This window comes from Cricetulus griseus, chromosome 2, assembly GCF_003668045.3.
Source record: "Cricetulus griseus strain 17A/GY chromosome 2, alternate assembly CriGri-PICRH-1.0, whole genome shotgun sequence".
Lineage (NCBI taxonomy): Eukaryota > Metazoa > Chordata > Mammalia > Rodentia > Cricetidae > Cricetulus > Cricetulus griseus.
The window spans coordinates 445041228-445066826 of NC_048595.1; the positions used below are offsets into that span (position 1 = coordinate 445041228).

At 48.6% G+C, this 25599-nt stretch overlaps 1 protein-coding gene across 1 annotated transcript in view; it reads left to right on the forward strand.

The window, feature by feature from the left end:
- The window catches only part of Farp2 (FERM, ARH/RhoGEF and pleckstrin domain protein 2), a 95827-nt gene extending 70255 nt beyond the window's left edge, over nt 1-25572 (forward strand). Inside the window, exons 14-27 of the mRNA XM_027397671.2 lie at nt 1707-1876; nt 7100-7189; nt 7597-7730; nt 8566-8647; nt 10972-11209; nt 13947-14077; nt 15888-15956; nt 16583-16672; nt 21104-21186; nt 21872-21990; nt 22266-22423; nt 23521-23628; nt 23908-24059; nt 24887-25572. Coding sequence (XP_027253472.1) covers nt 1707-1876; nt 7100-7189; nt 7597-7730; nt 8566-8647; nt 10972-11209; nt 13947-14077; nt 15888-15956; nt 16583-16672; nt 21104-21186; nt 21872-21990; nt 22266-22423; nt 23521-23628; nt 23908-24059; nt 24887-25031 — 1769 coding nt within the window. The 3' untranslated portion in view covers nt 25032-25572. The remainder of the gene's footprint in view (nt 1-1706; nt 1877-7099; nt 7190-7596; nt 7731-8565; nt 8648-10971; nt 11210-13946; nt 14078-15887; nt 15957-16582; nt 16673-21103; nt 21187-21871; nt 21991-22265; nt 22424-23520; nt 23629-23907; nt 24060-24886) is intronic.
- Nucleotides 25573-25599: the final 27 nt, after the last annotated feature.

A 25599-nucleotide genomic window follows, 5' to 3' on the forward strand; every position in this document is an offset into this window, starting at 1 on the left:
GCTACTGTATTTTAAACACTATAGTTGTAGAGTGTAAATTATTCAGAGCTTCTAGATTCTGAGTTTTAATTTCATAAAAGGACCTCATGTAGTTCTGAGTTACCAGTGATAGAGATTTTGGAGCATGAACCTTAAGTAGTACATCTTTGGGATGTACTTGATGGAGGGAATAACCCACAGTTCAGGGCAGCAGGGACAGGTCGGCTCCACTTTTATTCCACAGTAGAGAAAAATTGAAATGCAGTGACAGGTATCATTTTATATCATTAATGTTGTTTAGCATGTTTCAACCAAATATGTAATAAAGCAAATTTCAATAAACCGGTTGTTAAACTTTCCTATAGTAACATTGTCTAGGCTTTCTATGTTAATGAATGTTTCCTCCTGCCTTCAGACATGACTTGTGAAAAATTCCAAGGCAGAGTTTTACCAGAATACCTGTCAGAGCATCTTTAAAATGTCCTGACAGCAGGCAAGGTCCTTGAAGACCCCTGACTTTGTCAATGTGAAAATAAGGACCTCCTCTGCCCAGCGGCTTGTGCCTGTCCTGTGAGTGGGGGCTGCATGCTACCGGTTCTCATTTAGGAGCTTTAGTTAAATAACCAAGGTTTAGTCTTATAAACTGGTCACTGCAGAGGACTTCACTGGAGGACTCTCAACAGCAGAGCCTGACGGTCTTCCTTTGAAAGCAGTCGTGGGTGGAGTGAGGAGGTTGTGGCACCCTGGCAACCTGGGGTCTCAGGCATGCAATAATCACGGTTAGGAGTACTGCTAATTTCAGGGCAAAAACACTTTTCACCTGGAAATGTAAGGTAAATTTCCTTTTCAGTGGTTTCTAAATAGCCTTTCCATGACTCCTGTACACTACTGTTTAGAGTGTAGTGAGTTTGCCTGTAATCCAAGCATTCAGGATGTGGGAGCTAGAGGATAAGGAGTTGCATAGCCAGTTTGAGGTCAGCCTGAACTGGGACCCTGTCTCAAATAAAACATGCTGTTTTCAGCGCATCTTTAAAATTTGCGTTTAATTGTTGAGAATTCTTTGACAAGAAGTTAAGGAATTTTCTTCCTCTCTCTCTCTCTCTCTCTCTCTCTCTCTCTCTCTCTCTCTCTCTCTCTCTTTTAAGTGTGACAGTGTGACAGGATGTTACTTTGTAGCCCAGGCTGGCCTTAATTTCATGATCATCCTGCCTTAGCCTCCTGAGAAAATTTGAGGATTATAAATTGTCAGATGAATAATTGGCCTCCTAGGAAGTTGGCTAAGATTCTAGTTTATTCAAAGGCAAACCCTGTTTTAATAAGGAGAGGAGTTAGGCATTAGTCTTTTATTTTAATGTGAGAACCTAAGTTAGTGAAAAGCTCAGCAACTGGAACACAGAATTATGAAGTGAGTGATTTTATGTAATCTAGCTTTTTAATAAATCAGTCATAACACAGGCCAAAAGTTAGGTGTGCCTTTCAGGTGAGCAATGTGGTGATGTGCGTGTCTCTGCCATCCCTGGCCTCCACTGAACCATGTGTTGGTCCCCGAGACTGGGCAGATTAGCCATCACTATGTTTCCTTTGGTGTTGTGTCTAGGATTGCATGTGACAAACCACACACATTTTCCATAGAAGCTAACTGCAGCACGAGATTTACAGTCTAGTGCCAGGGAGGCTGACCTCGCAGCTGTTCTCATTTTTGCTCCGCCTACTTCATTCATTTCTAGGCTTTTCTGTGGATAGTCCTCAGCCTTCTCCCTGCAGCCAGAAGCGCCAGCTGAGCCTGAGCCCTGAGCCTCAGGCCTCTCTGAGCACAGCTGAGCAGGGCCCGTCCCCTGTTCTAAGCCCTGTCCTCAGTACAGCCAGGATGGACAACCAGGAAGAGCAGAAACACAAGGTGGGCCACTCTTGAGACTGACGTGCTGCTGGGTATAAACCCTAAGTGGGGAGCCCCGGGGTGGGCAAGAAAAGACTGCTCACACCCCATCAACAGAATCCCTTTCTGAGATACTTGGCTAGAAGTCAAGGCTTCGGGTACACACAGTCCCTTATTTGTGTAACAGGCCGTTTTGACAGCCATGGGTTCCACGTGTTAGGCTGACCCTGAAGCTAAGTGGGAAAGGGACAGGCCATTTCCCTGCAGGAGCTGTGGCCTCTCCCCTTTTGTTTCGCCCCTGCCTGTTCCTTCCTTTCTCCTTGCTTACAGGTGAGTAACTTCAAGTTGGGGCTGCAAAAGGAAGGTTGGTTGGGGCTCAGGAAGATCTCATATGGGAGACTTCCTGGATGAGAAGGGTATCTGACCAACGTTAGAGATGCTAGTGCCTGAAGTGGGAGGTCCTGAGCTTTGTGACAGGACATGACATGTGTTTGTGTAGTTCTCTGTGGTGAGAGCACACTGAAATATACGGTACTGAACGAGCAAGCAGAAGAGCCCGCTTACTCATAGGTGCCAGGGACAACCAGTAGCCAACCTGGGGTTATAGCTTTACAGGCAATCATGAAGAATGGTCTAGGAAAGGGAATAGACCTAAAATAGAAAGCCATTGTGATCTCTTAGGAGCCACAGTGGGATGCAGTGGGGTTTTGAGCATCAGCCAGGTGGGTAATAGGGGGTGCGTTCATAGGCGGCGCCTGTCTTCGCACCATTCTTATAGCTCCTGTGCTCCGTTTGTATTTGCTCTCTCTCACTGTAACGTGGACACCCGAGACAGATCAAGTTATGAAGACACCACTTTCACTCTGTCTCACAGTGTGGGTGGTTTTAGCCCATGGTGTGCAGCTCTGCCATTTGGGCCGCAGAAAAGCTGACTTGATGGGAGCTCGTGCTGAAATGCAGCCATTTATTTCATGGCCAGGACATGAAAGAGAAGCAGGACTGAATCCCATTAACCTCTTTGGGGACATACCTGCCCCCCGTGTCCCAGAGTACTCCCACTAGGTCCTACCGGGACCCACCTGAAATTCACCACCTTGCCATAGTGCTGAATTAGAGACCAAGCATTTCAACATGTCGGCCTTTAAGAATCAATCCAAACTGTAGCAAGATTTTAGCCCAGTTATCCAGAGGATGGGACATTTGAGACACCTTAGCAGGGAGGACAAGACCCATTTCCACACAGTGTGAAGCAGGCAGGCCACTCCTTTCTCTGTGCCCAGGGAGCCTCTAGGACCCCATCTTGGCTGGGGGAAGTCCTTTGACCCATGCAAGGGAGATGGTTACAAAGTGGCTATCCTGGAAGCCTGCAGGCAAGAGATGGCCTACTCCCAGGCCTAGAGATCAGCGGGCAGTAATCACTCTTACGACATTGGCCACTTTGTGTTTGGCATGAACACAGTTGTCTTATGGTCCTTTTTATTTATTTTGGAAACAATCTCTTTCATCATTTCCTTGGTAACAAAAAAAAAACAAAAAAAAACAAAAAAAAACAAAAAAAAACAAATGGATCGAGGGAACTGTTTTTAACACTGAATTTTAATGTTACCGCATTTAAAAAAAAAAAAAAATGAGCCGGGCATTGGTGGAGCTCGCCTTTAATCTAGCACTTGGGAGGCAGAGGCAAGTGGATCTCTGTAAGTTCGAGACCAGTCTGGTGTACAAGAGCTAGTTCCAGGACAGCCTCCAAAGCCACAGCGAAACCCTGTCTCAAAAAACCAACCAACCAAAAAAAAAAAAAGAAAAACTAGTTGATTCTTCACCTGGGATGGTTGAGCTCATGGAGTGTAGCCCTAAAAGAAGGTGTCTGTCTGGTCATCATGATACAGCCTGGAAACAACCACCTTCCTAGGCCCCTGGGGAGAGGTCACCTCTAGCCTTCACAGAGACATGCTCTCCAGGAGGTGGTAGCTGCATCACCAAGGAAGAAGATCCATCTGCAGCAGTCCTGTGAGATTCAGCTCTGCTCTGGCAACTGTACCATCCTAAATACCTAAGTCTACCTCATAAAGCCAGGATCAAGCATGGCTAAGTTCCTGGGCAGCACAGACAGTCCAGTCCATCACAGACCCATCAGGGTCACTGAGTCAGAAGTCACTGCGACCTGACCTGAAGGTAGCCTTCCCCCAGAGTTTCCAACTGTTGTGACTTTATAAACCACAGCCACTGATGACTCTCCTGAAGAATCTGAGTAGCATCCATTCCTTTTGGTTGCACATATGGGCATGAGTTAGAGATGCATTACCCCATCTATGCCCAGGCCTGGTCAAGCCTTTCTCTGGCAGCTCAGCTATGTGGAAGAATAAGGAATGGATGGCCCTCCAAGCCTGCTGGTGGGAGCAGGACAGCCCGTTCCCCTTCGTTCCACTGTCTTCTACTTGATGCATTTTTAATTGTATTTTACATGTATGAGTTTGTTTGGCTTGTTTGCATGTCTGTGCACCACATGCATGCAGTGACCACAGAGGCAAGAAGAGAGCACCAAATCCGCTGAAAATGGAATTACCAAGATTGTGAGCCACCATGGGAATGCTGGGAATTGAACCCAAGTCCTTTGGAAGAACAGCCAGTGCTCTTAATCACTGAGCTGTTTCTCTGGCCTCACATAGTGTGGTTTTTTGGTTTTTTTTTTTCCTTCCTTTGTAATAGAGATGGGTGAAGATCAACAATATTCAGAAAGCAGGATTGCCAAAAGATTGCAGAAGCATTTTTCCTTGTGCTTGTGTAGGTCTGACAGATGGCGCTATCCTGTAGTGATAGGTGGTAAAGATGGGCAGGTGGTGCTGTCCCCATAGACTGTCCCCATTGCCATCCACCTATCTCATCCACCATACCCAGCAGGTCAGCTTGCCTGGGTTTGATTTGGTCATTCTGTAACAGGGGCAGGGAAGTTGGTGGCTTGTCACCATCAGTGGTACCTGTATAGAGTTTTCACTGATGCGCTTGGGACTGTGCATGTTTTCTGTCATACAGTGAGGAGCTGGTTTCTGTCACACATGCAGAGTTGGGATGTGCTTTTGGGTTTCAGACAAAGGTAATTACCATTACAAGGCCATCTTCCCTGACCTGTTGGCCCTAGGCCAAGGCCAGAAGTGTGCAAAACTAGCAACCAGAACCTCTGTCCTGCTGTGGGGAAAGCTAGAGTCACCCGGCTCTCACTGCTAAAAGTTCATGACATATGTATGTTAAGCCAGGGGGAGATAAAAGACTATTTTTTTTTTAGATGTCATTGGACTTGAATTTTTAAAAATGTTTTATGGCACAGAATACAAAAATGTGGAAGGTTGTAAATGTAGGTGAGCTGTTCTGCTGGGGAAAAGGCCATACCCCAGGAAAAACACCAGGGGCCCTGGCTAGTGCATCGCTCCTGGTCATTTGAGAAGAGCTGATGGAGACATTGCACATGGCTTCCGGCGGGTATGGATTACAGTGGTGCGCCCCTCTGATGGACAGAAGGCACTACATTCCATGGGATCCCAGACACATAATGAACATACCTCGTGACTCCTTTATTCCAGAGACTGTGAGAGAATATTCAGTCTATCTTGAACTAAATCAGGCGCACAGAAAAGACAATATGGACCCCAAACATGGGCCTCTGGGGGGATCACTGTGGCCCCCTTGTTTGTCCTTATGCAGCCTGCGAAGCATATTGCAGGCTATTGGGGTGCAAAGTTAGTCTCTTCTTCTCCCAGAACTGCCTCAGCCTTCCCATCTCTGGTGGTGACCGCTGATCTTTCCCTTGGCTTAGGCCAGAATATGTTGCGGTCATTCTTGCTGCCTCTGCCAGTCACGCATCACATTTACAAGACACCATCTCACTGGACTTGTGCAGAGGCCTTCTGAGGCTCCCGTCTGCCCCTCCAGGTCTGCTTGCATCCTGCCTGCATATCACAGTTCATTCGCCTTGACTCCAGACACTCCACAGCACCAGAGGCCTGATGGCTTTCTTTTACCACCCTGCACCCCTTATACTTTCTGTGCCTTGACACTTGTCCTGTTTGCTGGCCCATTCGACCCACTCCGTGTGAGTGTGTGGCCTGATCACATTCTTCACGGCCTTTTCTGCCTTGTACTCTCCATGGCAGCATTCTGCCATGGTTTGCAGCCCCTCGCTGACTTTTCGTGTTGCGTTCACACACTGGACAGACACAGCCCTGATGGAGATGCAAGGTCTCCTTAGACAGGTCCACCTTAGGTCCTATACTAGCAAGCACAAAGGAAGCTGCTGAAAACTGAGCCTGGAGATGGACCTGGGGTCTGCTTCCACGTTCAGGAAGTATGTCAGCCAGCTCAGCACTGTGTCATAGGCACGCTCACAATAGATACTGGTAGTTTGTTGTTGTTGTTACTTTTATGAGGTAAGTTTAATTGTTCTTTTTTAAAAATTTCATGCTGAGCTCTATCTCCAGCCCAAGTTTAATTATTTTAACCATATACTTAACATTTTTATTTATTTTGTGTTTATTTTGCCTACACGTATATATGTGTACCATGTGCATACAGAGGCTATCAGGTTCTCCTGGGTCTGGAGTCATAAGTGGTTGTCTGCTACCTTGTGGGTGCTGGGATTTGAACCTGGTCCCCTGGAAGAGCATCCAGGGCTCTTAACCACTGTGCCATACATACATACATGTTTAAACATTCACTCATGGTTCTTTATCTTATAACCAGCTTCATCACTGGCAGTGATAAACCAATAATAAGCTTCAGTTCTGTTTATATATATTAATATTTGAATAGCAATTATTTCCTTGAATAACAAACAATGAGGGCCCGATGTTGAGAGAAATGTAGCTGGTCTTAATTGGATGTGTTTGTTTGCAAGTAAATCTCCAGGCTCGAGAGATGCCTATATAGTTGAGAGTCCTTGCTGATCTTCAGAGGGCTCAGATTCAGTTTCCAGCGTCTGCATCAGGTGGTTTGAAAACACTTGTAACTGAAATCCATTGACCTTTTCTGGCCTCTGCAGGCACTGTACACATGCAATACATGGACATACATTCAGTCATACACATATACAAATAAAATAAATCTTTTACAGTAAATCCCTGTGGGAATTATGCTAGGAATTTCCAAAATGATGTTTGCTTGAGCATAGCATGTTAGAAACACCTGGCTCTCCCTGTGTGTGAAAGGGTAACGTGGCCCCAGAAGTGTGCTCATGCTTCTCTCTGCCTCTTTCAGCACATGCCAGAAGATGAGGCCTATTTCATAGCCAAGGAGATTCTCGCTACAGAACGAACCTATCTGAAGGATTTAGAAGTTATTACTGTGGTATGAAACCTTAGTCCTTGATCGCTTTGATTTCCTCAATATGATTTGGATATAAACCCAGAGGCACCATCCTGAGACATGTCTTTGGCGGTCTTGAGACTGACTTATGTAAATTCTGTTGACTATGCTCGCCTCACAGCACGTTGTCTAAGTCATGCTAGAGTGCTAATGTCTTATAAGTTCTCACAAAGCTAAAGCTTAGAATGTCTCTATCCAAAAGCTTTGTCCTAGAATTGTTTTGTTTATATCTGAAAATTATACAGTCAACAAAGAGGATACATGGAGCGCTGGTTTAGGCTGTCTTTATAAACTGGAGGAACTTTGCTGGGTGTCATGAGTTCATAAGCCCTCAGAGGCGTGGTCCTTCAGCTCCTGGCTGAGCCTCTCATGCCAAACTCCTCCCACAGTGGTTCCGAAGTATGGTGATCAAGGAGAACGCCATGCCTGCTGCCCTGATGACCCTGCTCTTCTCCAACATTGATCCAGTCTACGAGTTCCACAGAGGCTTCCTGCTTGAGGTGGAGCAGAGGCTGGCACTCTGGTAACAGTACTGTACACTGGATGGTGCCATCTCCTTGACGCCCCCCACAGGAGACCCCCACTTTCTGAAACCTCCATGTAGATGGCTCCCACGTCCTCGACCTCCACTGTACACACTACTGGCTCCTTGGCCTGGGTGCCTGACAAGCAGTCCCCGAGTCTTGAACTCTCCTTGGAGAGTACCCACCCCTTGACACCATCACTTGCCTCCGGAAGTCCCCCATCTTTTTTTTTTTTTTTTTTGGTTTTTCAAGACAGGGTTTCTCTGTGTAGCTTTGGAGCCTATCCTGGCACTCGCTCTGGAGACAGGCTGGCCTCGAACTCACAGAGATCCACCTGCCTCCCGAGTGCTGGGATTAAAGGCGTGCACCACCACCACCCGGCTCGGAAGTCCCCATCTTCAGGAACTGATTTAGAACAACCATTATTTCATTGAAGTGTATTTCAGAATCCTATTGGGCGAGGTAGAATAAACCTTAATAACAAGTTTTATTTATCCTATTCCAGTAAAGAGAGTAGAGAAGCAAGTTAAAGAGAAAAGAATCTGTTTTCACCTGGTTACCATCGTATTTAGAGAAATGCAGTAATTGTTGCTGTCAAATTCTTTCCACATGCAAACACCTCACCATTCATGACTGTGACTGCTAGGTGTAGTGACACACCCTATAATTCCAGCACTAGGGAGACAGAGATAGGAGAATCCCATGTGGGGGCCAGCCAAACCCTGTCTCAAACAAGGAAAAATGACTATGACCACAGTAACTTGTTACAGGAAATCATGGTATTTTCTGTAAGCTACCATGGGGCTTATAAACCTTCTTCTTCCTCTAATCCAGGGAGTCACCCTCCAGTGCCCAATTAAAGGGTGATCAACAACGAATTGGGGACATCCTCCTCAGGAACATGCATCAGCTAAAGGTAAGCAGGTTTGTGTGGTAGCTCCAGGCCGAACATGGAAGCCGTGAAGGAAGTGTCTGTGTTGTTCTTGGAACAGTGTTCCTCTCACAGCAGCATTCCGAAGAACAAGTTCATCTCCTCATTCTCCACAACAGGGCTCCCTCAGAAAAGGGTTCTTGTCTGCCGGTACCTACCTGAATGCTCCACTCAGGACAGGGCTCTCTGAAGAACAACACTGTTTCCAAAACTGCTCCTTGAACAACCCTGAACAAAGTTCTACATTTAGTATTAACAGTGTTCCTTGGAACAGTATCCCAGTAAAAACAGCCTGTCTCAGGGGTCTCCTCAGAACATGGTTCCCTAGAGTACTAGTGCTCACAAGAGTCTCTTGGGAACACACATTCCTAGAGCAGGGTCCCCTCAGAGCTGCCTCTCCCTCAGAGTGTAATTCCTAGCAAGGTTCCCCTCACAACACCTGTCCCCAGAACAAGATTTCACCTAAGAAGACATGCTTAAAACAAAGGCCTGTCAGAAAAGGTTATTTTCCCCAAGAGTATTTCCTCTAGAGCAGTTCTCCTCAGAACATGGGTTATTTTTTTTTTGGGGGGGGGGCTTTCTCGGTACCGCTTTCCCTTCAGCACCACCTCCCTAGATTTCCCTTCAGAATGTCTTCCCCATGGTAGTATTCCCTAGAGTGGCCTTACCACCTCAGAACTGCGTTTTTCTAAGCATGGCTCCCCTCAGAACTGAGCTTCATAGAACTTGTTCTCCCAGAAGGGCAGACCCTATGTTTCCTCTCAGAATTCTTGTTCACCAGAATTAAGGTTCCCTCCTAGTGCAATGTTCTTTCAGTGCAGTGTTCTCAGAACAACATCCTGGGTTGGGGGTTGGCACAGTGGTAGAGCACTTGGGTTGGGTTCCCAGCACCCACACTGTTCTTACAACCTATAACTCCAGTTCCCATGTGCCTGGTGCCGGCTTCTTCAAGGGCATGGGGGTTTGCACCCTTAATCCCAGCACTTGGGAGGTAAAAGCAGGCATAGCCAGGGTTACAAAGAGAAACCCTCTCTCAAAAACACCGTGCGTGCATGTGTGCGTGCGTATAAGGGAGAAGGAGATGAGGCTTTCCCCAGAAGGGACTCCTCAGATATGATGATTTTTTCCCCTCCCTCAGAAATGAGTTCCCTTCAGAACAGGATTTACCGTTCCCAGAATCTCTCTCTGCATGAGGCTCCTCATTGCAGGGTTCCCTTCACAAGACCTTTCCCAGAGCACTATTGCTCTCTATAATTTCTTTCTTTTTCATTTTTGTTTGTTTGGTTGGTTTTTGGTTTTTCTAGACAGGCTTTCCATGTGTAACCCTGGCTGTCCTGGAACTCATTTTGTAGACTAGGCTGGCATCAAACTCTCAGAGGTCCACCTGCCTCTGCCTCCCAAGTACTGAGATTAAAGTGTGCACCACCACTGTCTGGCTGCTAAATATAATTTCTTAAGTGTTCCCCCAGAGCAGATTCCTCTGGGAATATCATTGTCCCAGAACATTTCCCTAGACAGCAACCAACTAAACAGTGCCCCCCCCCCAGAATCAGGTTTTATTCAGAATATCTTTCTCTAGCACACTTACCCTCAGGACAGAGTCCTCTAAACAGGGCTTCCATCAAAGCAGTCACCTTGAGCAACACCCCCTTTAGAGGAGTGGGTCTCAGCATGCTTTTTCAGCTTAGCATTGCCCTCCGGCAGGGTTCCCCTGGGTTCATGTTTTTATCCAGCAGAGTTCTCCTCAGAACACAGTGCCTGAAACAGGATTCCCCTCTGCCATTGTTACCTTTCCAGCAGGGTAGCCCTCAGCGCAGGGATCCCTTCTGAACAGTCTCCTCTCCAATAACCAAGTCGGCACTGAACCCGGGGAAGAGGGTTGAGTTCTTGCCAGGCACTCAGTGTGTCCACAGGCAAGCTCCAGCTCCCCTAGCCTCTGAGCTCCATTCTTTATCCACACATGAAGGAAAGGCTCGTGGTCTTGTACCACATGAGAGTGCAGGGCGGGACCAGTCAGCAGTGGCCAGGGTGAGGACCAGCTGTGGAGGAGCCCCAAACACTGGGAATGGAATGAGGTCCACACTGCCATAGAGTCTAAGATGGGGAAACATGCAGTTCTGTGTGAACAGAAGCTTGGCTTGTACCCACCAAATTGTGTGTCCCCATTGTGTCCTGTCAGGGTTTCCTGCTACCACGTTAGAGTCCACACTGGGGCTCTGCCTGGGCAGACAAGCTGCCTTCCCATGGACCCCCCATCATCCTACCATCACGTCTCTGCACCTGAGCGTTGTCCTTTTGTGCCTCAATAGGAGTTTACTAGCTACTTCCAAAGACACGACGAGGTCCTCACAGAACTGGAAAAGGCCACAAAACACTGTAAAAAGCTGGAGGCTGTCTACAGAGAGTTTGAACTCCAGAAGGTATGCTACCTGCCTCTCAACACATTCCTGCTGAAGCCCGTCCAGAGGCTGGTGCACTACCGCCTGCTGCTGGGCCGTCTGTGTGCGCACTACTCCCCTGGACACCGGGACTATGCCGACTGCCATGGTGAGTGAGGACACTGTGAGGTGGACTGGGAAGTGTAGACTACACTGGCTCTACCCACAGCTGACAGCCCAGTGCTCACAACTGCCTGCTGGCCTTGCCCTCTTCTCGGCTGCTTTGGGGAAGCATGTTCCGGCTTTTACTGCCTTTCTGTTCCCTGGCACAGTCTTTCTCAGCCCTGGTCACATTCCAGAGGGTGGGGTACTGCAACCAAGGTGGTCTGCTTCTGTCAGGATCACTGACACAAGGGCACTGTGGGATGGGCATATCCCAGAATGACCTCTTTCTTGTGGGTGTTTCTGTCCTGGAATACTTGACTCTAAAATGAAGCAAATATTTGAGCCAAGCAGCCTGTTGGAAGTTCCTGACATATGTGAACCATACAGAATGAAGTTTAAATCCTGTTAATTTACAGATAGAAATTTTAGTCATAGCATAAATTTAATACAAGACGATTCTATCTATAAGTCATTAAAATTATTACTAAAATATACTTAGCTGGCAGTAGTGACTCATGGATGTAATGTAATCCTAGCTACTTGGGAGGCTGAGGCAGAAGGGTCACTGGGGTCTAGGAAGGAGGGTCACTGGGGTCTAGAAGGAGGGTCCCTGGAGTCTAGGAAGGAGGGTCCCTGGAGTCTAGGAAGGAGGGTCCCTGGAGTCTAGGAAGGAGGAACACTGGGGTCTAGGAAGGAGAGTCACTGGGGTCTAGGAAGGAGAGTCCCTGGGGTCTAGAAAGGACGGTCCCTGGAGTCTAAGAAGGAGGGTCACTGGGGTCTAGAAGGAAGGTCACTGGGGTCTAGAAGGAGGGTCACTGGAGTCTAGGAAGGAGGGTCACTGGGGTCTAGGAAGGAGAGTCACTGGGGTCTAGGAAGGAGGGTCCCTGGGGTCTAGGAAGGACGGTCCCTGGAGTCTAAGAAGGAGGGTCACTGGGGTCTAGAAGGAAGGTCACTGGGGTCTAGAAGGAGGGTCACTGGAGTCTAGAAGGAGGGTCACTGGGGTCTAGGAAGGAGGGTCACTGGGGTCTAGAAGGAGGGTCACTGGGGTCTAGAAGAAGGGTCACTGGAGTCTAGAAGGAGGGTCACTGGGGTCTAGGAAGGAGGGTCACTGGGGTCTAGGAAGGAGGGTCACTGGGGTCTAGAAGGAGGGTCACTGGGATCTAGGAAGGAGGGTCACTGGGATCTAGGAAGGAGGGTCACTGGGATCTAGGAAGGAGGGTCACTGGGATCTAGGAAGGAGGGTCACTGGGGTCTAGGAAGGAGGGTCACTGGGGTCTAGAAGGAGGGTCACTGGGATCTAGGAAGGAGGGTCACTGGGATCTAGGAAGGAGGGTCACTGGGATCTAGGAAGGAGGGTCACTGGGATCTAGGAAGGAGGGTCACTGGGGTCTAGGAAGGAGGGTCACTGGGATCTAGGAAGGAGGGTCACTGGGGTCTAGGAAGGAGGGTCACTGGGGTCTAGGAAGGAGGGTCACTGGGGTCTAGAAGGAGGGTCACTGGGATCTAGGAAGGAGGGTCACTGGGATCTAGGAAGGAGGGTCACTGGGATCTAGGAAGGAGGGTCACTGGGGTCTAGGAAGGAGGGTCACTGGGGTCTAGGAAGGAGGGTCACTGGGGTCTAGAAGGAGGGTCACTGCGGTCTAGGAAGGAGGGTCACTGGGGTCTAGGAAGGAGGGTCACTGGGGTCTAGAAGGAGGGTCACTGGGGTCTAGGAAGGAGGGTCCCTGGAGTCTAGGAAGGAGGGTCCCTGGAGTCTAGGAAGGAGGGTCACTGGAGTCTTGTCAACGATGATGATTTGGTGTGTGTTCCCCTCTTAATTTGCCTTTGCCTCTGAAAGCTACAAGCACCCTATAAAGAACACTAACTGTCCTGGGATCCCATGAAGTCCCTGTCAGGGTGGGACTGAGAATAAGGGGTGTTAGTCAGGTCTGGAGACCTTGTCAGGCTGCTGGTGGAGAGGGAAGCACAAGTGAGAGGCATGCAGTCAGGCAAAAAGAGATTCTATTAAAAGGGCGAGCAGAGGGCTGGAAAGATGAGATGGCTCATTGGTTAAGAGCACCCTCTGCTCTTGCAGAGGACACAAATTTGGTTCCAGCATCTGTGCCAGGTGGCTTATAATCTCCTTTAACTCCAGCTCCAGGGGACCCAGTGCCCTTGTCTACACTCCAAGGGTTTCTGCACCCAAGTGTGTACATAATCACATACAACCACATATACATTTACACACAACTAAAAATAAAACTCATTTTAAAAGATGTAAGAGCAGTCCCCATGAGTGGTTCCAGCAGGGAAGGCGGGTCACTGCACTAGGGACGGCAGAGGGGCAGGACTAGATAAGTGGCTCTTTCCAGCCAGCATCACCTACTCAGGGCTGGGGTTGAGTTCATGTTCACCTTAGTGAGTTTCCTTTATTGACCTCTTAGATTTGCTTCAGCTATAGGTGGGCATCTGTTCCAAGAACGAACAGCACAATGACCTGCTCTCCTTGAACTAATAGTGCTTTGCATTGTTTATAGAATCTGCCCTTTTCCCACCAAGCTGGCCCCTTGAGTTCAAAGAGTCAAAGCTTCCAGGGAACTGCAGGGGCTGTACTTGAACAGGAGCTTAGCCAGTGGGGCAGAACCTTGCAAGGAGTCTGAAGTCCCTCAGATGAAAGCCATCTATAAAATACCAGCTCTTTCCCTAGGCAGAGAGTGGAGAGTCTTATTCAGGGGTCTGAACTGAGGGATCTCTCCACACAGAGGCACTGAAGGCCATCACAGAAGTGACCACCAGGCTCCAGCACAGCCTCACCCGGCTAGAAAACCTGCAGAAGCTGACAGAGCTCCAGCGTGACCTGGTTGGCGTGGAGAACCTCATCGCTCCTGGAAGGGTAAGTGCCTGTACTTGGGAAAGATTTTATGTCTGCTGTCTTTAATTGAATTTTATTAAATGTAGCATAAAACTCACCTTTTAAAAGTGTGTAATCCAGGGGCTTTCAGTGTACCCACAAAGTTATGTCGTCATCATCACTAATTGGCAACATTTTCATCACCCCAAAAAGAAACCCCAAGGCCCATTAGTGGTCAGTCCCCATTCTGGTAGTATAAGCCCGGCAGAGCCACCCCTTAAGCTAGGAGACTAGAGAAAGCACAGTAGCGTGGCGGTGGTTCATATCTCTAAGCCCAGCAATTGGGGCTGAGGCTAGAGGATTTTGAGTTTAGGCTGCATGGTGAGACTCCATCTCAGATATCTGGGTTGTCTCTTTATCCTCATTGGTTATATTATTAAATTATTATATTAAAACTTTTTATTTTACTAATGCTCAACTTATCTTTAGTTGTTCACACCTTAGGTGTCATATACCAGGAAATATTCCCTAACCCAAGATTAGTCACCTATTTGATTTTCTTCTATTAGTTTTTCTTTTTTTTTGTTGGCAGGGTCTCATGTAACCCAGGCTCACCTCAAATTCACTTATATTCAAGGATGACCTTGAACTTCTAGTCCTTCTGTCCGCCTGCCTCACCTCCTGAGTGATGGGATTGCGGTGTGCACCATAGCACTTGGTCTCTGTGACTCTAGGGATAAAACATGCTTCCCAGCGTGCACCAGTCTTCCAGGCCACTTCGTCCAATTTGATTCCTTTGCACATGGGTATCAGGCTACCCTGGCACATCTGATGAATCGTCTTGTCCTCCTTATAAACATTAAAAGCCCCATAGATATGTGGGCTTCTTTCTGCACTTGCAGTTCTGTCCCAAGGGTCCGCATGTCTCTTGTCTTTTGCTCTTGACTCAGTACTTTGACATAAAGGCTGGAGGAAGCGAGCTTAGTACCTGGCCCTACTAAGTACTAACTACTACACAAGTTCACAGACAGGGTGGCAGACCTTCCTGTCTCATGGAATAGTCCCCTGGGGCTGTTTTTCATCTTATGTCAGTAAGCATGTAGTCTTCTTTGTGGGCCTTACTTGGTATCAGGAGGACTGCGCCCACCCAGACTCCTGTTGTTTTGTTCAGATTGCCCCACACACACTTTTGTTTGTTTGTTTTATTTTGAGACAGGGTCTCACTATGTAGCCTAAGCTGGCCTGGAACTACACTGTGTAGACCAGGCTGGCCATGAACTCATAGAGATCCACCTGTCTCTACCTCCCGAGTACAGGGATCAAAGGCGCGGCCCCTTGACTTTGTAAGCCTGTGTGGCAATAGGGCTCTTATTCTTTATTCATGCTCCCGTGAGGGGTAGCTAACCCCAGTGTTTGTAGAGACTGTCCCCTTCTCATACCTGCTCTGCCCAGCCTTCCCACAGCAGAACTCAGATGGACTCTTCATGACCTCGTCTCCCAGTATCTCTCCAATAGAGAGTGTACCTCTTGGTTCCCTTGTCTCAGGGCAGGTAGGTGGCTGGGGACCACATTGGCACCAGGATAGGGGTACATTTGCAGAGCAGGATGACTCTCCCAGAGTGCTGGCAGGACAGCTCAGCAGGAAGAGGTGATGCAGGCCTGACACCCTGGTTTGTTCCTACATCCCACAAAATGGCAGAGAGAACCGGTACTGAGGGTTGTCTTCTGACTCCACACGCATGCTGTGGCGTGTGCACACAAGCAAGCTAGCTAGAGGTTGGCTCGCATAACCTGTGGCCCAGTAAGCACACGGCTGATGCAATCTTGCTTACAGACCCTAATTACCTTTCAGGAGTTCATCCGAGAGGGCTGCCTTCACAAGCTCACCAAGAAGGGCCTGCAGCAGAGGATGTTTTTCTTGGTATGTTTCCCTCTGTGCCCCAAACTGCATTTCCACACTGGGAGGAATCAGTGGGTAAAATTCTGTCAGGAAAATTAGCTCTCTGCCTGCTAGCTCAGCCCCAAGAAGCTTCATCCCAGGTGGCAGCTCAGAGTCACCTGGGAAATCAGGAGGTCTCTTGAGAGTGAGCAATAGGAAGGCTGCTTTGCCTGCGCTGCCTGCTTATTCCTGTCCCACATTCTAGGACAACAAGCAGAGCCAACATAGAGATGCCCACATGGCTATAGAAATGTCTGGCCCATCAGCAGCCAGGGTGTCTCAGTGCTGGCCTAGAAACAGGGGACAGAGGGTCTAGGTTTCTTTTCCAAGTGCCCCAGACTTGAGCCATGCAGGTGAGAAGCTGACTGTCTGCACCAGCCAGAGCTCCTGGCTGCTTCTACTAGCTAGTCCAGACCAGAGAGGACTGGGGACTGGCCCCCCAGTTCTTCCGAAGGAATGAGATTTTCCCCAAGCAATCTCCAGTGACTTCGGTAGATCTGGTAGACACACCATGGCCATCTGTAGTTCATCAGAGTCTAACTATATTTACATTGAAACTCTGTCCCTTGTTTGCACAATTCACTTATCTAAGGCTGTGCATTGCTCAGTTCTCAGATATGTTGCTGTATACAAGCAAGAGTGTCACAGGGGCCAGTCATTTCCGAATCCGTGGCTTCCTTCCTCTACGCGGCATGCTGGTGAGTAGTATCAGCTTACCTGAGGTTCAGTGTACTGGGCTGGGCTTCTGCTCCACCTCCCTCATACGATGGCAAGGCTGAGGTCTTCTTCAATGGTGAGCAGGCCACGTGACACTAAGGGGATCTGTTGGACTTGTCTTGTTCTGTCTCAGCTTCTCATGGCTGTTGTTCTTCCTGACCCCTGGACTGAACCATATTCAAGCAACAGGCAGCTTTCCCGGTCATTCTCCTTCAGCACCTAATGTTATTTGCCTGCTTTATCCACAATTTGGAGTGGGTTTTGGTTATCAGCTGTTTCCATATACCATGTCTGCTCACCCACAAACAACTGTCCCTTGGACAGACACAGGCTTGCCGTCACTGTACTGTGCTTGATACAAAGCTGCCTGGGGCTTGGGCCATTGATGCTGCTGCTGTAGGCAGATGTGCCCACGGGGATATCTGACATGGGATAACCACTGACTTTAATATAATCCAGTTTATCAACATGGCCTTTGGAGGTTAATGAAAACTCTGTGTAAGAGCTGCAGAGATGGCTGAGCAGTGAGGAATGCTTGCTGCTCTTCCAAAGGAAACAAGTTCAGTTCCCAGCACCCGTGTCAGGCAGCCATAGCTGCCTGTAAGTCAGACACTAAGGGATCACTGCCATCTGCGGACAAACACACAGCCATGCACACATACATGCTCACATATGCACAGGCACATACACATACACACACACAGCACACACAGCACACACACACACTCCACAGCACACAGCACACGCACACGCACAGGCACACGCACAGGCACACGCACGCACGCGCACACACACACACACACACACACACACACACACAGAGGCACACACACACACACCTTTAAAAAGAGCTGGAGATGGCTCAGCACTTAGGAGCACCGACTGCTCTCCCGAGTTTGACTCCCGGCATATACATGGCAGCTCACAGCCGTCTGTAACTCCAATTCCAGGGGATCCTACACTTGTCTAGGTATGCACACTGTGTGCACATGGTGTGCAGATATACATAAAAGAAAAAGAAAAAAATCTCCAAACAAATTTTAGAAAAAGAAAGCCCTGTTTAAAGTCAGAGAGAGTCAGGAAGAGGTAGAGCAGTGAGCGTTTCTCAGCCTGTGGGTCACGACCCCCCCCCCAGGCTTGAAGGTCCCTTTCACCTGGGTCACATAAGACCACCAGAAAAGACATTGACATTACAGTTCATAACAGTAGCAAAGGTACAGTTACGAAGTAGCAAGGAAAACAACATTATGGGGGGGGGTCGTCACCACAACCTGAGAGACTGTATTAAAGGGTGGCAGCATTAGCAAGGGTGAGAACCGCTGATACAGAGGTGGTCTTCCCTTCATGTAGACCCCAGAACCTGGCCTGAAACTTGTCCTGGACACACTGAAGGCAGGGGCAATGCAGCGTGTTTCCAGGACATCTTAGTGCAGTGGTCATGTCTTGCCCCTCACACTGCTCCCTATGGCCTTGCCTACTGCTGCAGCATCAGGCTTGGTTCTGTTCTTACTGACTCCATAGCCTCTGCTTAGCCTCAAAACAGATGTCTGCCATCATGATTCCACTTGCTGAGTGTAACAGGGGCCACCACTGGAAGCCAACCCCATTGCTTGGTGGTTTACTTTTATAAAGTACACACTCCTACGAGGGGGGGGATGGGGGGATGGGGACTGAAAATACTCATAAATGTCGCTGTGACTACAGCACTCCAGTTTTAGCTGTGGTGACTTGTCACCAGTTGCCACCGTCCACGAGCTGCTTTATGAACAGCTGTTTTCCTCAGTAACTCATCCTGAGCACTCTGTTACACTCTCTGACTTCTCTGGAGCAGTGGAAGAATCTGGTGGCAAGAAGCAAGCTCCAGTGTGCCCAACGTAACATGTCACTATGTCAATATGGTCTTTCAAGAGTGTGCACTGCATTACTGGGCTTCTGTCTCTCAAACATCTTTGAGCCCCTCCTTCCAGGGGTCCCATCATGCAAAGCACACATTGCTCTTAGTTTGGCTTTGCTCTTCACTGCCATCAGTAGCATCAGTTAGCTGCCCACAGTGAGTTCAAAATGTGGCCGTCCCTCTGCCCTCCATACCCTGGTGAGAGGGGCACCATCATTTTACTCCCCAGCCCTTGGACGATTGGCAAGGCTAACCAAGTCCCTAGTCTTGGCACTTTGTTTTTCTGCAAAGTAACCACTCACTCAGTGTGCCTGTTGCCTTGTCTCCATTTGTGCACATTAGTGAGACCTTTTCATAGTAAAACTGGCTAGTCACCCTTTACAGGTATGTGGTGAGTGCACAGTTGCATGTATGTGTGTGTCTGTGGAAATGGGCACGAATGTGGAAGCCCACAGGTCCACATCAGGTTCTTTTCAGTTGCTTTCCACCTTATTTTGTGAGGCAGTCTCTTTGAACCTAGAACTCACTGAAACTAGAACCAGTGGGCTCAAGGGATCTGCCTGACTTTGTCCCTGCAGGGCTGGGATAACAGATGCTCAATGTCACACCCAGCTTTTCCATGGGTGCTGGGGATCTGAACTCATTACTGAACTGAGCTGTCTGCTCAGCCCCAGTCCTCAAATGCTTCAATCTTGCAGTAATTATCTTTCTTAGTTTGTCTGTAATTTAGTGGAATTTAAAACTCCATCCTGTAGAGGTGTCTTAATTTGGAATGGTCTCTGAAATAGGAAGGGTGGCATTAACCATTTGTTGAAGGAATGATGTAGACATATTGCTGTGGCCAGTTCTTCCCACCCTTTCCATAAGGGCTTCATTTGGCCCTTTTAGACTAGACACGACACTGTATGGGCTTTTAGTTTTTTGTGTTTTAACAGGGACTTTCTACCTCACCCCAATTGTCCTGGAATTGTGTAGAAGAGGCTGGTCTCAAACTTACGACGTTACCTCTGCCCACCCCTTGAGTGTGTGGGATTAAAGGTGTGTGCCACCACACACAGTCCTCTTGGCACTTTTTAATGTTTTAAGATGTATTTTTATTTGGGTATGTGCATATGTGTACTGGTGTCCTTGGATGCCAGAAGAGGGTGTTGGATACCCTGGAGCTGGAGTTACAGACAACTGTGAGCTGTTCAAGTGAACTTTGGTCCTCTGAAGGAACAATAGCATCCTCAACTTCTGAGCTATGTCTTTGGTTTCATTTTTCAGTCTGTCTAGAATTTGCTAGATGTAATTACTTAAGGATGTAGCATTTTTTTCTCCATGTAGTCACTTTCCCTGTCATTTGTTGAAGCCTCCATGTCCTCACTGAGCTGTAAGACTGTGTACATTGTGTGACAACCCCATCTGCTACAGTGTCATCGTGGTGGAGCTAGCCACTGACTATGCGAGGAACTACAGCCTGCCCCATCCTGATCCCCACTTTTAAAATGGTCTCTCTCTGTAAGGACTGCATGCACACACATCCACACACACACACACACACATTACACACTTGATAATGCACCCTTTTTAAATGCCTTCATGATCTCCAAGTAAACTTTGGAGTCCTTTAGACAAATTACATTCTAAAATACTCTTGGCATTTCAACTGAAATCACAGGCAACTTAAATATTAACTTGGGGGAAGACTAACAGACCACGTTCTGTCAGATGGCTGGCAGGGTGCCGATTCAGATCTCTGCTGTCGAGAGTGAAGCTCGGTGATTTTTGCCGTGTGGGCTCTGTATAGGGAACTGTGAGTTCTTTGGGTCATCTGTAACTGGCAGTCCTAGGGCTACATAGTGTGTCCTTACCTAAACTACTCAGAGAAAGAGAGTGGTTCTTGGCTTGAGAGAGAGGAGCTTGGTCGTGTTAAGATAATTTCCTTCTATTGCAGAAGGTATTTACTGTCAGAAATACTAGAAGTATTGGTTCCCGGTGGGTAAAGAAATCACTTTTCTGACCTCTGATGGGATGAATTCCGTTCCTAAGCTTTCTAGCATCGGCCTGTCCATGCACTCCATAAACCCACCTTGCTTAGTGCTAGGACAGTTCTTCTGTATGTTTCTAGGCTTGATTTGGTAATGTTTTATCTGGAAATTATGCCATCCAGCCATCAGTCTGACTTGGTTGAAATCAGTATGCAGTGGCTTTTCTCATAAAGAGCCAGGTTGACAGATAAATTTTCCAAGATGCTCAACATCTTCTTTGCTTGATTTTCAGCTAATAGTGTTGGACCCACCGGTGAGTATTTCGGTGTCTCTAGATCAGACCTCAGTCACTTGATGACAGCTGCCAGAATGTAGGGATACAAGCCCCTGTATTTCCCTAGTAGTTATATAGACTTAGATTGTACAGACTTAGATTGTCCAAGCCAGCTGCACCTAGCACTGTTGGCAGTCATTTTGTGTATACCTCAGGTTTGGGCTCAACCAGCATTCTCTAGCTCATGGGGTGTTACCTCTTCTCTCGCCTACAGGTGGAAGAAAGCGAGAACGAATGGTCTGTTCCTCACTGTTTCACCATCTATGCAGCTCAGAAAACAATCGTGGTAGCAGCCAGGTGAGAGCCTGCCTTCTTCAGGATTCAGTTGAGAACAGGGCCTGCTGCATGCAGGGATGGGGGCTTCAATACAAACCTCAGGAGCCTCATGGGATTCGGCTCCATTTCCAGGTTACACAGGCAAAGGGCTGTCTTCTCCCTTGTGGGCAGGGAGGGATTGTTGACAGTTGTTTCTCGAAGAGACCAACCATGGTGCTTCTAAGCTGCCTGTACCCAAGGGTGCATGGCAGTTGTTCTAATGGCACCAGCCCCCAGGCAAGGGGAAATACTTATCATGGTGAAAGTCAACTTGGGGTCGCAGGACAGAAGCAAATGAGGCTTTCTCCTCGCTGGATTAGTGAGTTCTTCAGGTGTAGTTCGTGCTCAGTGAAATATGGCTTGGCTCGTGTCCTCTTCCACCAAGAAATACCACCCTAATCATGAACCAAATCCAGTCTTGTATTTCAACATTGAGACTTTTGGAAATAAACTCACCAGTTCCAGCCCCAATGCCTGCCCTGCTTCCCCAGCTCTTCCCAGATCACCCTACTAACAGGCTGGAGAAGGCATGTTTCTGACCATCCTGGGGACCCAGAGGATAGACCAAGTGCCCAACCCAGACCTGTCTGCTGACACAAAAGGACAGGAGTCCAGGCCAGGAAGAACTGCTCTGCGGTGGCAACTGACTTGACTTTCTCCTTTACAGCACTCGACTAGAAAAGGAAAAGTGGATGCAGGACCTGAATGCAGCAATCCAGGCAGCCAAGAGTATTGGTGACACATCCCCAGTGCTGCTGGGAGGCCCAGTGTGTACTCGAACCCCCAGTGAGTTTTGGCTCAAGACTCCCCAGGAGAGTCCCTCTGTAGCTCTGAAAGCTTCTCTAAAAACTGCTTTCCTGATCTTGACCAGTATACCAGGCCCATGAGCTTCCCTCCCACACACAAGGAAAATAGGTGGCCAAGCCCATGTGGAAGCATTCTCGGGCTGTCCAGCACCATATGGTTTTGTCTGGCTGCTGACTTGGGTACCAAGGACCTATTTCCCAGATGCTGGAGGAGCCCATGGGTGCATGGTGCCAGGTGCTGCTAACTCTCCCCAGGATCTTCTGATGAGGTCTCTCTGGAGGAATCAGAAGATGTTCGAGGAACCCGGGGCTCCCTGGAAGGGAGCAGCCAGCACCGGGCCAACACCACAATGCACGTGTGCTGGTACCGCAACACCAGCGTGTCCAGAGCAGACCACAGTGCCGCTGTTGAGGTATGGCTGTCATGAGCACACGGGAGTCCCCACAGGTTTCCCCTAGTGCTGTGCTGGCTGCTAGGGAGGAAACCAGTAGGACAGCTGCCTCCTGCTCCCTCCCTGACCGGTAGAAACCAGTTTAGGTCTGACTATCTACTCAAGCTCTCTCTGAAAAGGGACATCCCACCAGATGTCACCTGGTGTTGTAAGGGGAGTCAAAGCAGAGAGAGGCTGAGCAGTTCATCCATGGTAGGATTTGGTGAAAGGCCCACTGTTGCCCCAGGACAGTGCTCTCCCTGGTCTGCCCACAGCCTTTCCCACTTCCCATTCTGCACGCACGCTCACCCCACTTCTCGAGCATTAGTGGTCGACACCCCTGGCTTCCCACACCCTCATGTTATGCAGCCTCACCGTGCTGCACACCCATTCCTGGACTTGCTCCCTCCTCCTGACTGCAAGTTCTCCATAGCCTCATCCCCACTCTATTGGGCCAGGCTGGAGACTGAGTGGGATCAGAACACAGCAGGTCCCCAGTGAGGACTGAGATGCTTACACATCAGAGTAGGCGGGGAACTCTTGGGAAGCCAGGCAGCACATATTAGACACAGTGGGCTGGCTGGGGTGTCTTGTCCAGTGCTACACTTAAATGCTTTCTTCCATAATTTCAAAGAGCCTTCCAAACGTGGTTCAATGTGTCATCACCACCGTCACCTTGTTCTCTTGTAGGTTTGTAAATGGTGTCCTTTGTCAGAAAACTAATTTTATTATGCATCAGGAAGAGAAGTATCCTACTTGAGTGTTTGGGACATCCGTCCCCAGACTAACTTCCTGTTGTCAAGTCTTAAGTATGCACAGATCATGTAGATAAAAAGGGCGGTAGCGGTGCCTATAATCCCAGCACTCGGGAGGCAGAGGCGGCACATCTCTTGAGTTTGAGGCCAGCCTGGTCTATGATTGGGTTTCAGGCCAGAGCCACAGAGAAACCCTGCCTTGAAAAAGACATGCAGAGACCTGTGTGGGGGTATTCTGGCTAGGTGTCAGGGTCATGGAGCTGATGACAGCTGCCAAGCAATATTATGGTGAGGGCAGAGTGCTTTTGCCTTTTCTGTGGACAGAATCAACTCTCGGGATATCTGCTGAGAAAGTTCAAGAACAGCAATGGCTGGCAGAAGCTCTGGGTGGTCTTCACCAACTTCTGCTTGTTCTTCTATAAAACTCATCAGGTATGTTGAGCCTGACTAGAGTCTAGGACAGAGTACAAGACCCATACCTGCTTACCTAGTTCCTCTTCCCAGCCTGATGCTGAGTCCACCATTACAGCACCTTTTCTGTGAAAGTGGAATTAGCCTTTCTCACCTGTGGGTCCCTCAGTACAAACTAGCATTTTCTTGGGAGAATCAGTGGAATTAAGTGAAGGGCTGGGGAGGCCACAGAATACTGGGCTCCCTTAGTGCAGACCTGTACAACATCCCCAGTGACCCTGTTCCTGTGCCAACCTCCAGGATGACTACCCCCTGGCCAGCCTCCCACTATTGGGTTACAGCGTGAGCCTTCCCAGGGAAGCTGACAGCATCCACAAAGACTATGTCTTCAAGCTTCAATTCAAATCTCACGTCTACTTCTTCCGGGCTGAGAGCAAGTACACGTTTGAAAGGTGATTCTGCCATGCTTCTTTTGTTCACAGAGCCAGAGGCAAATTTCCCAGTTCCCTGAAAACAAGGGTTGAATAATGCTTGCAGGTTTTTTTTTTCCAGTGTATGTTCATGTTTGTATGTGGGCACTAGTGTACATATACACATGTACACATCCATATAGTGACCAAAGTACAACTTCAGGAGGCATCCTTTTTTCTTTTTTAATTTTATGTACATTGGTGTTTTGCCCTCATGTATCTGTGTGAGGGTGTTGGATCCCCTGGAACTGGAGTTACAGTTGTGAGCTGCCATGAGGGTGCTGGGAGTTAAACCCGGGTCTCTGGAAGAACAGCCAGTGCTCTTAACCACTGAGCTTTCTCTACAGCCCCCCCCCCCCCCGCTTATGAAAATTTTTTATTGTAGGGAGGGAACATGAGCATGTGTGTGGAGGCAGGACAACTTTGTGGAGTTGGAGTTGGTTCTCTCCATGTACCTTTGTATGGGTTCTGGGGATCAAACTCAGGCTGCCAGGCTTGCGTGGCAGGTGCTGTTACCTGCTAAGGCATTGCACTGGCCCAGTCCACCTTGTTTTTTGTTTTGTTTTGTTTTGTTTTTTTGAGACATGTGTTTCACTTGGAGCTACTGTGAGGCTAGGCTGCCAGTCAGACCAGTGAGTCTTCCTCAGTACTGTATTACAAGTGTACATCACGCCTGGCTTCTTACTCAGGTGCCAGGGATGGAACTCAGTTCCTCATGCTCGAACAGCACACACTTGACCCGCTAGCTGTGTTTACCACTCTTGGGGAGGCATGTGAGTATGTGCCCACTGGTTTGATCCTTTCTACAGGTGGATGGAAGTCATCGAAAGGGCCAGCAGCTCACCGGAGAGACCCCCAAGTTTCACCCAGGCCTGCTCCCATCTCTCTCCAGGGCTAGAGGCAGAGGTCAGAGAGGAGGAATGTCCTTCAGCCTGCATGGACAAGAACCTATGACCGAGGCTTGCAGGGAATGTAGGTATCATTCCCAGAGCTAAGCAACTAGAGCCGTCTTCTCACCACATGACGGGTGACACTGACGACCTGTAGGAGAGGGGCTCTGCCTGCCCCAAACTCCAGTGACGGCTCATGATGACTGGGGCACATGTCTGAGATCCAGGAAAAGGAAATGAGGGTTCCTCAGTTTGTTCTGAGTGCAGCCTGGCTGACTGGCCCCCAACACAGGACCAGATGCTTCCACAAACCTGTAGCACCAATAGCCAAATTCACACAAGCACTATACTCAGGCTTATGTGATAAGCTCAGGGTTAGCCTCCAGATCAGAGCAAGACAGGAGTGCGGCCAAAGCTACTCTGGTTCCCATCTCCACACACTGTCTAGACAAGAGGAAACCAAAGATCCCGGCCCCACCACCACCACCAGGCCTGGGAGGGTGGAGCCTCTCCATATTAGTTCCTAGTATTTCTCATCAACTAGGGCAGGCCTATGACTCCTGTTCACTATGTGACTTTAAAATAAAAGGACATATCCCCACCCACATCCTCTCTGCCTTACTTTGTTCTCC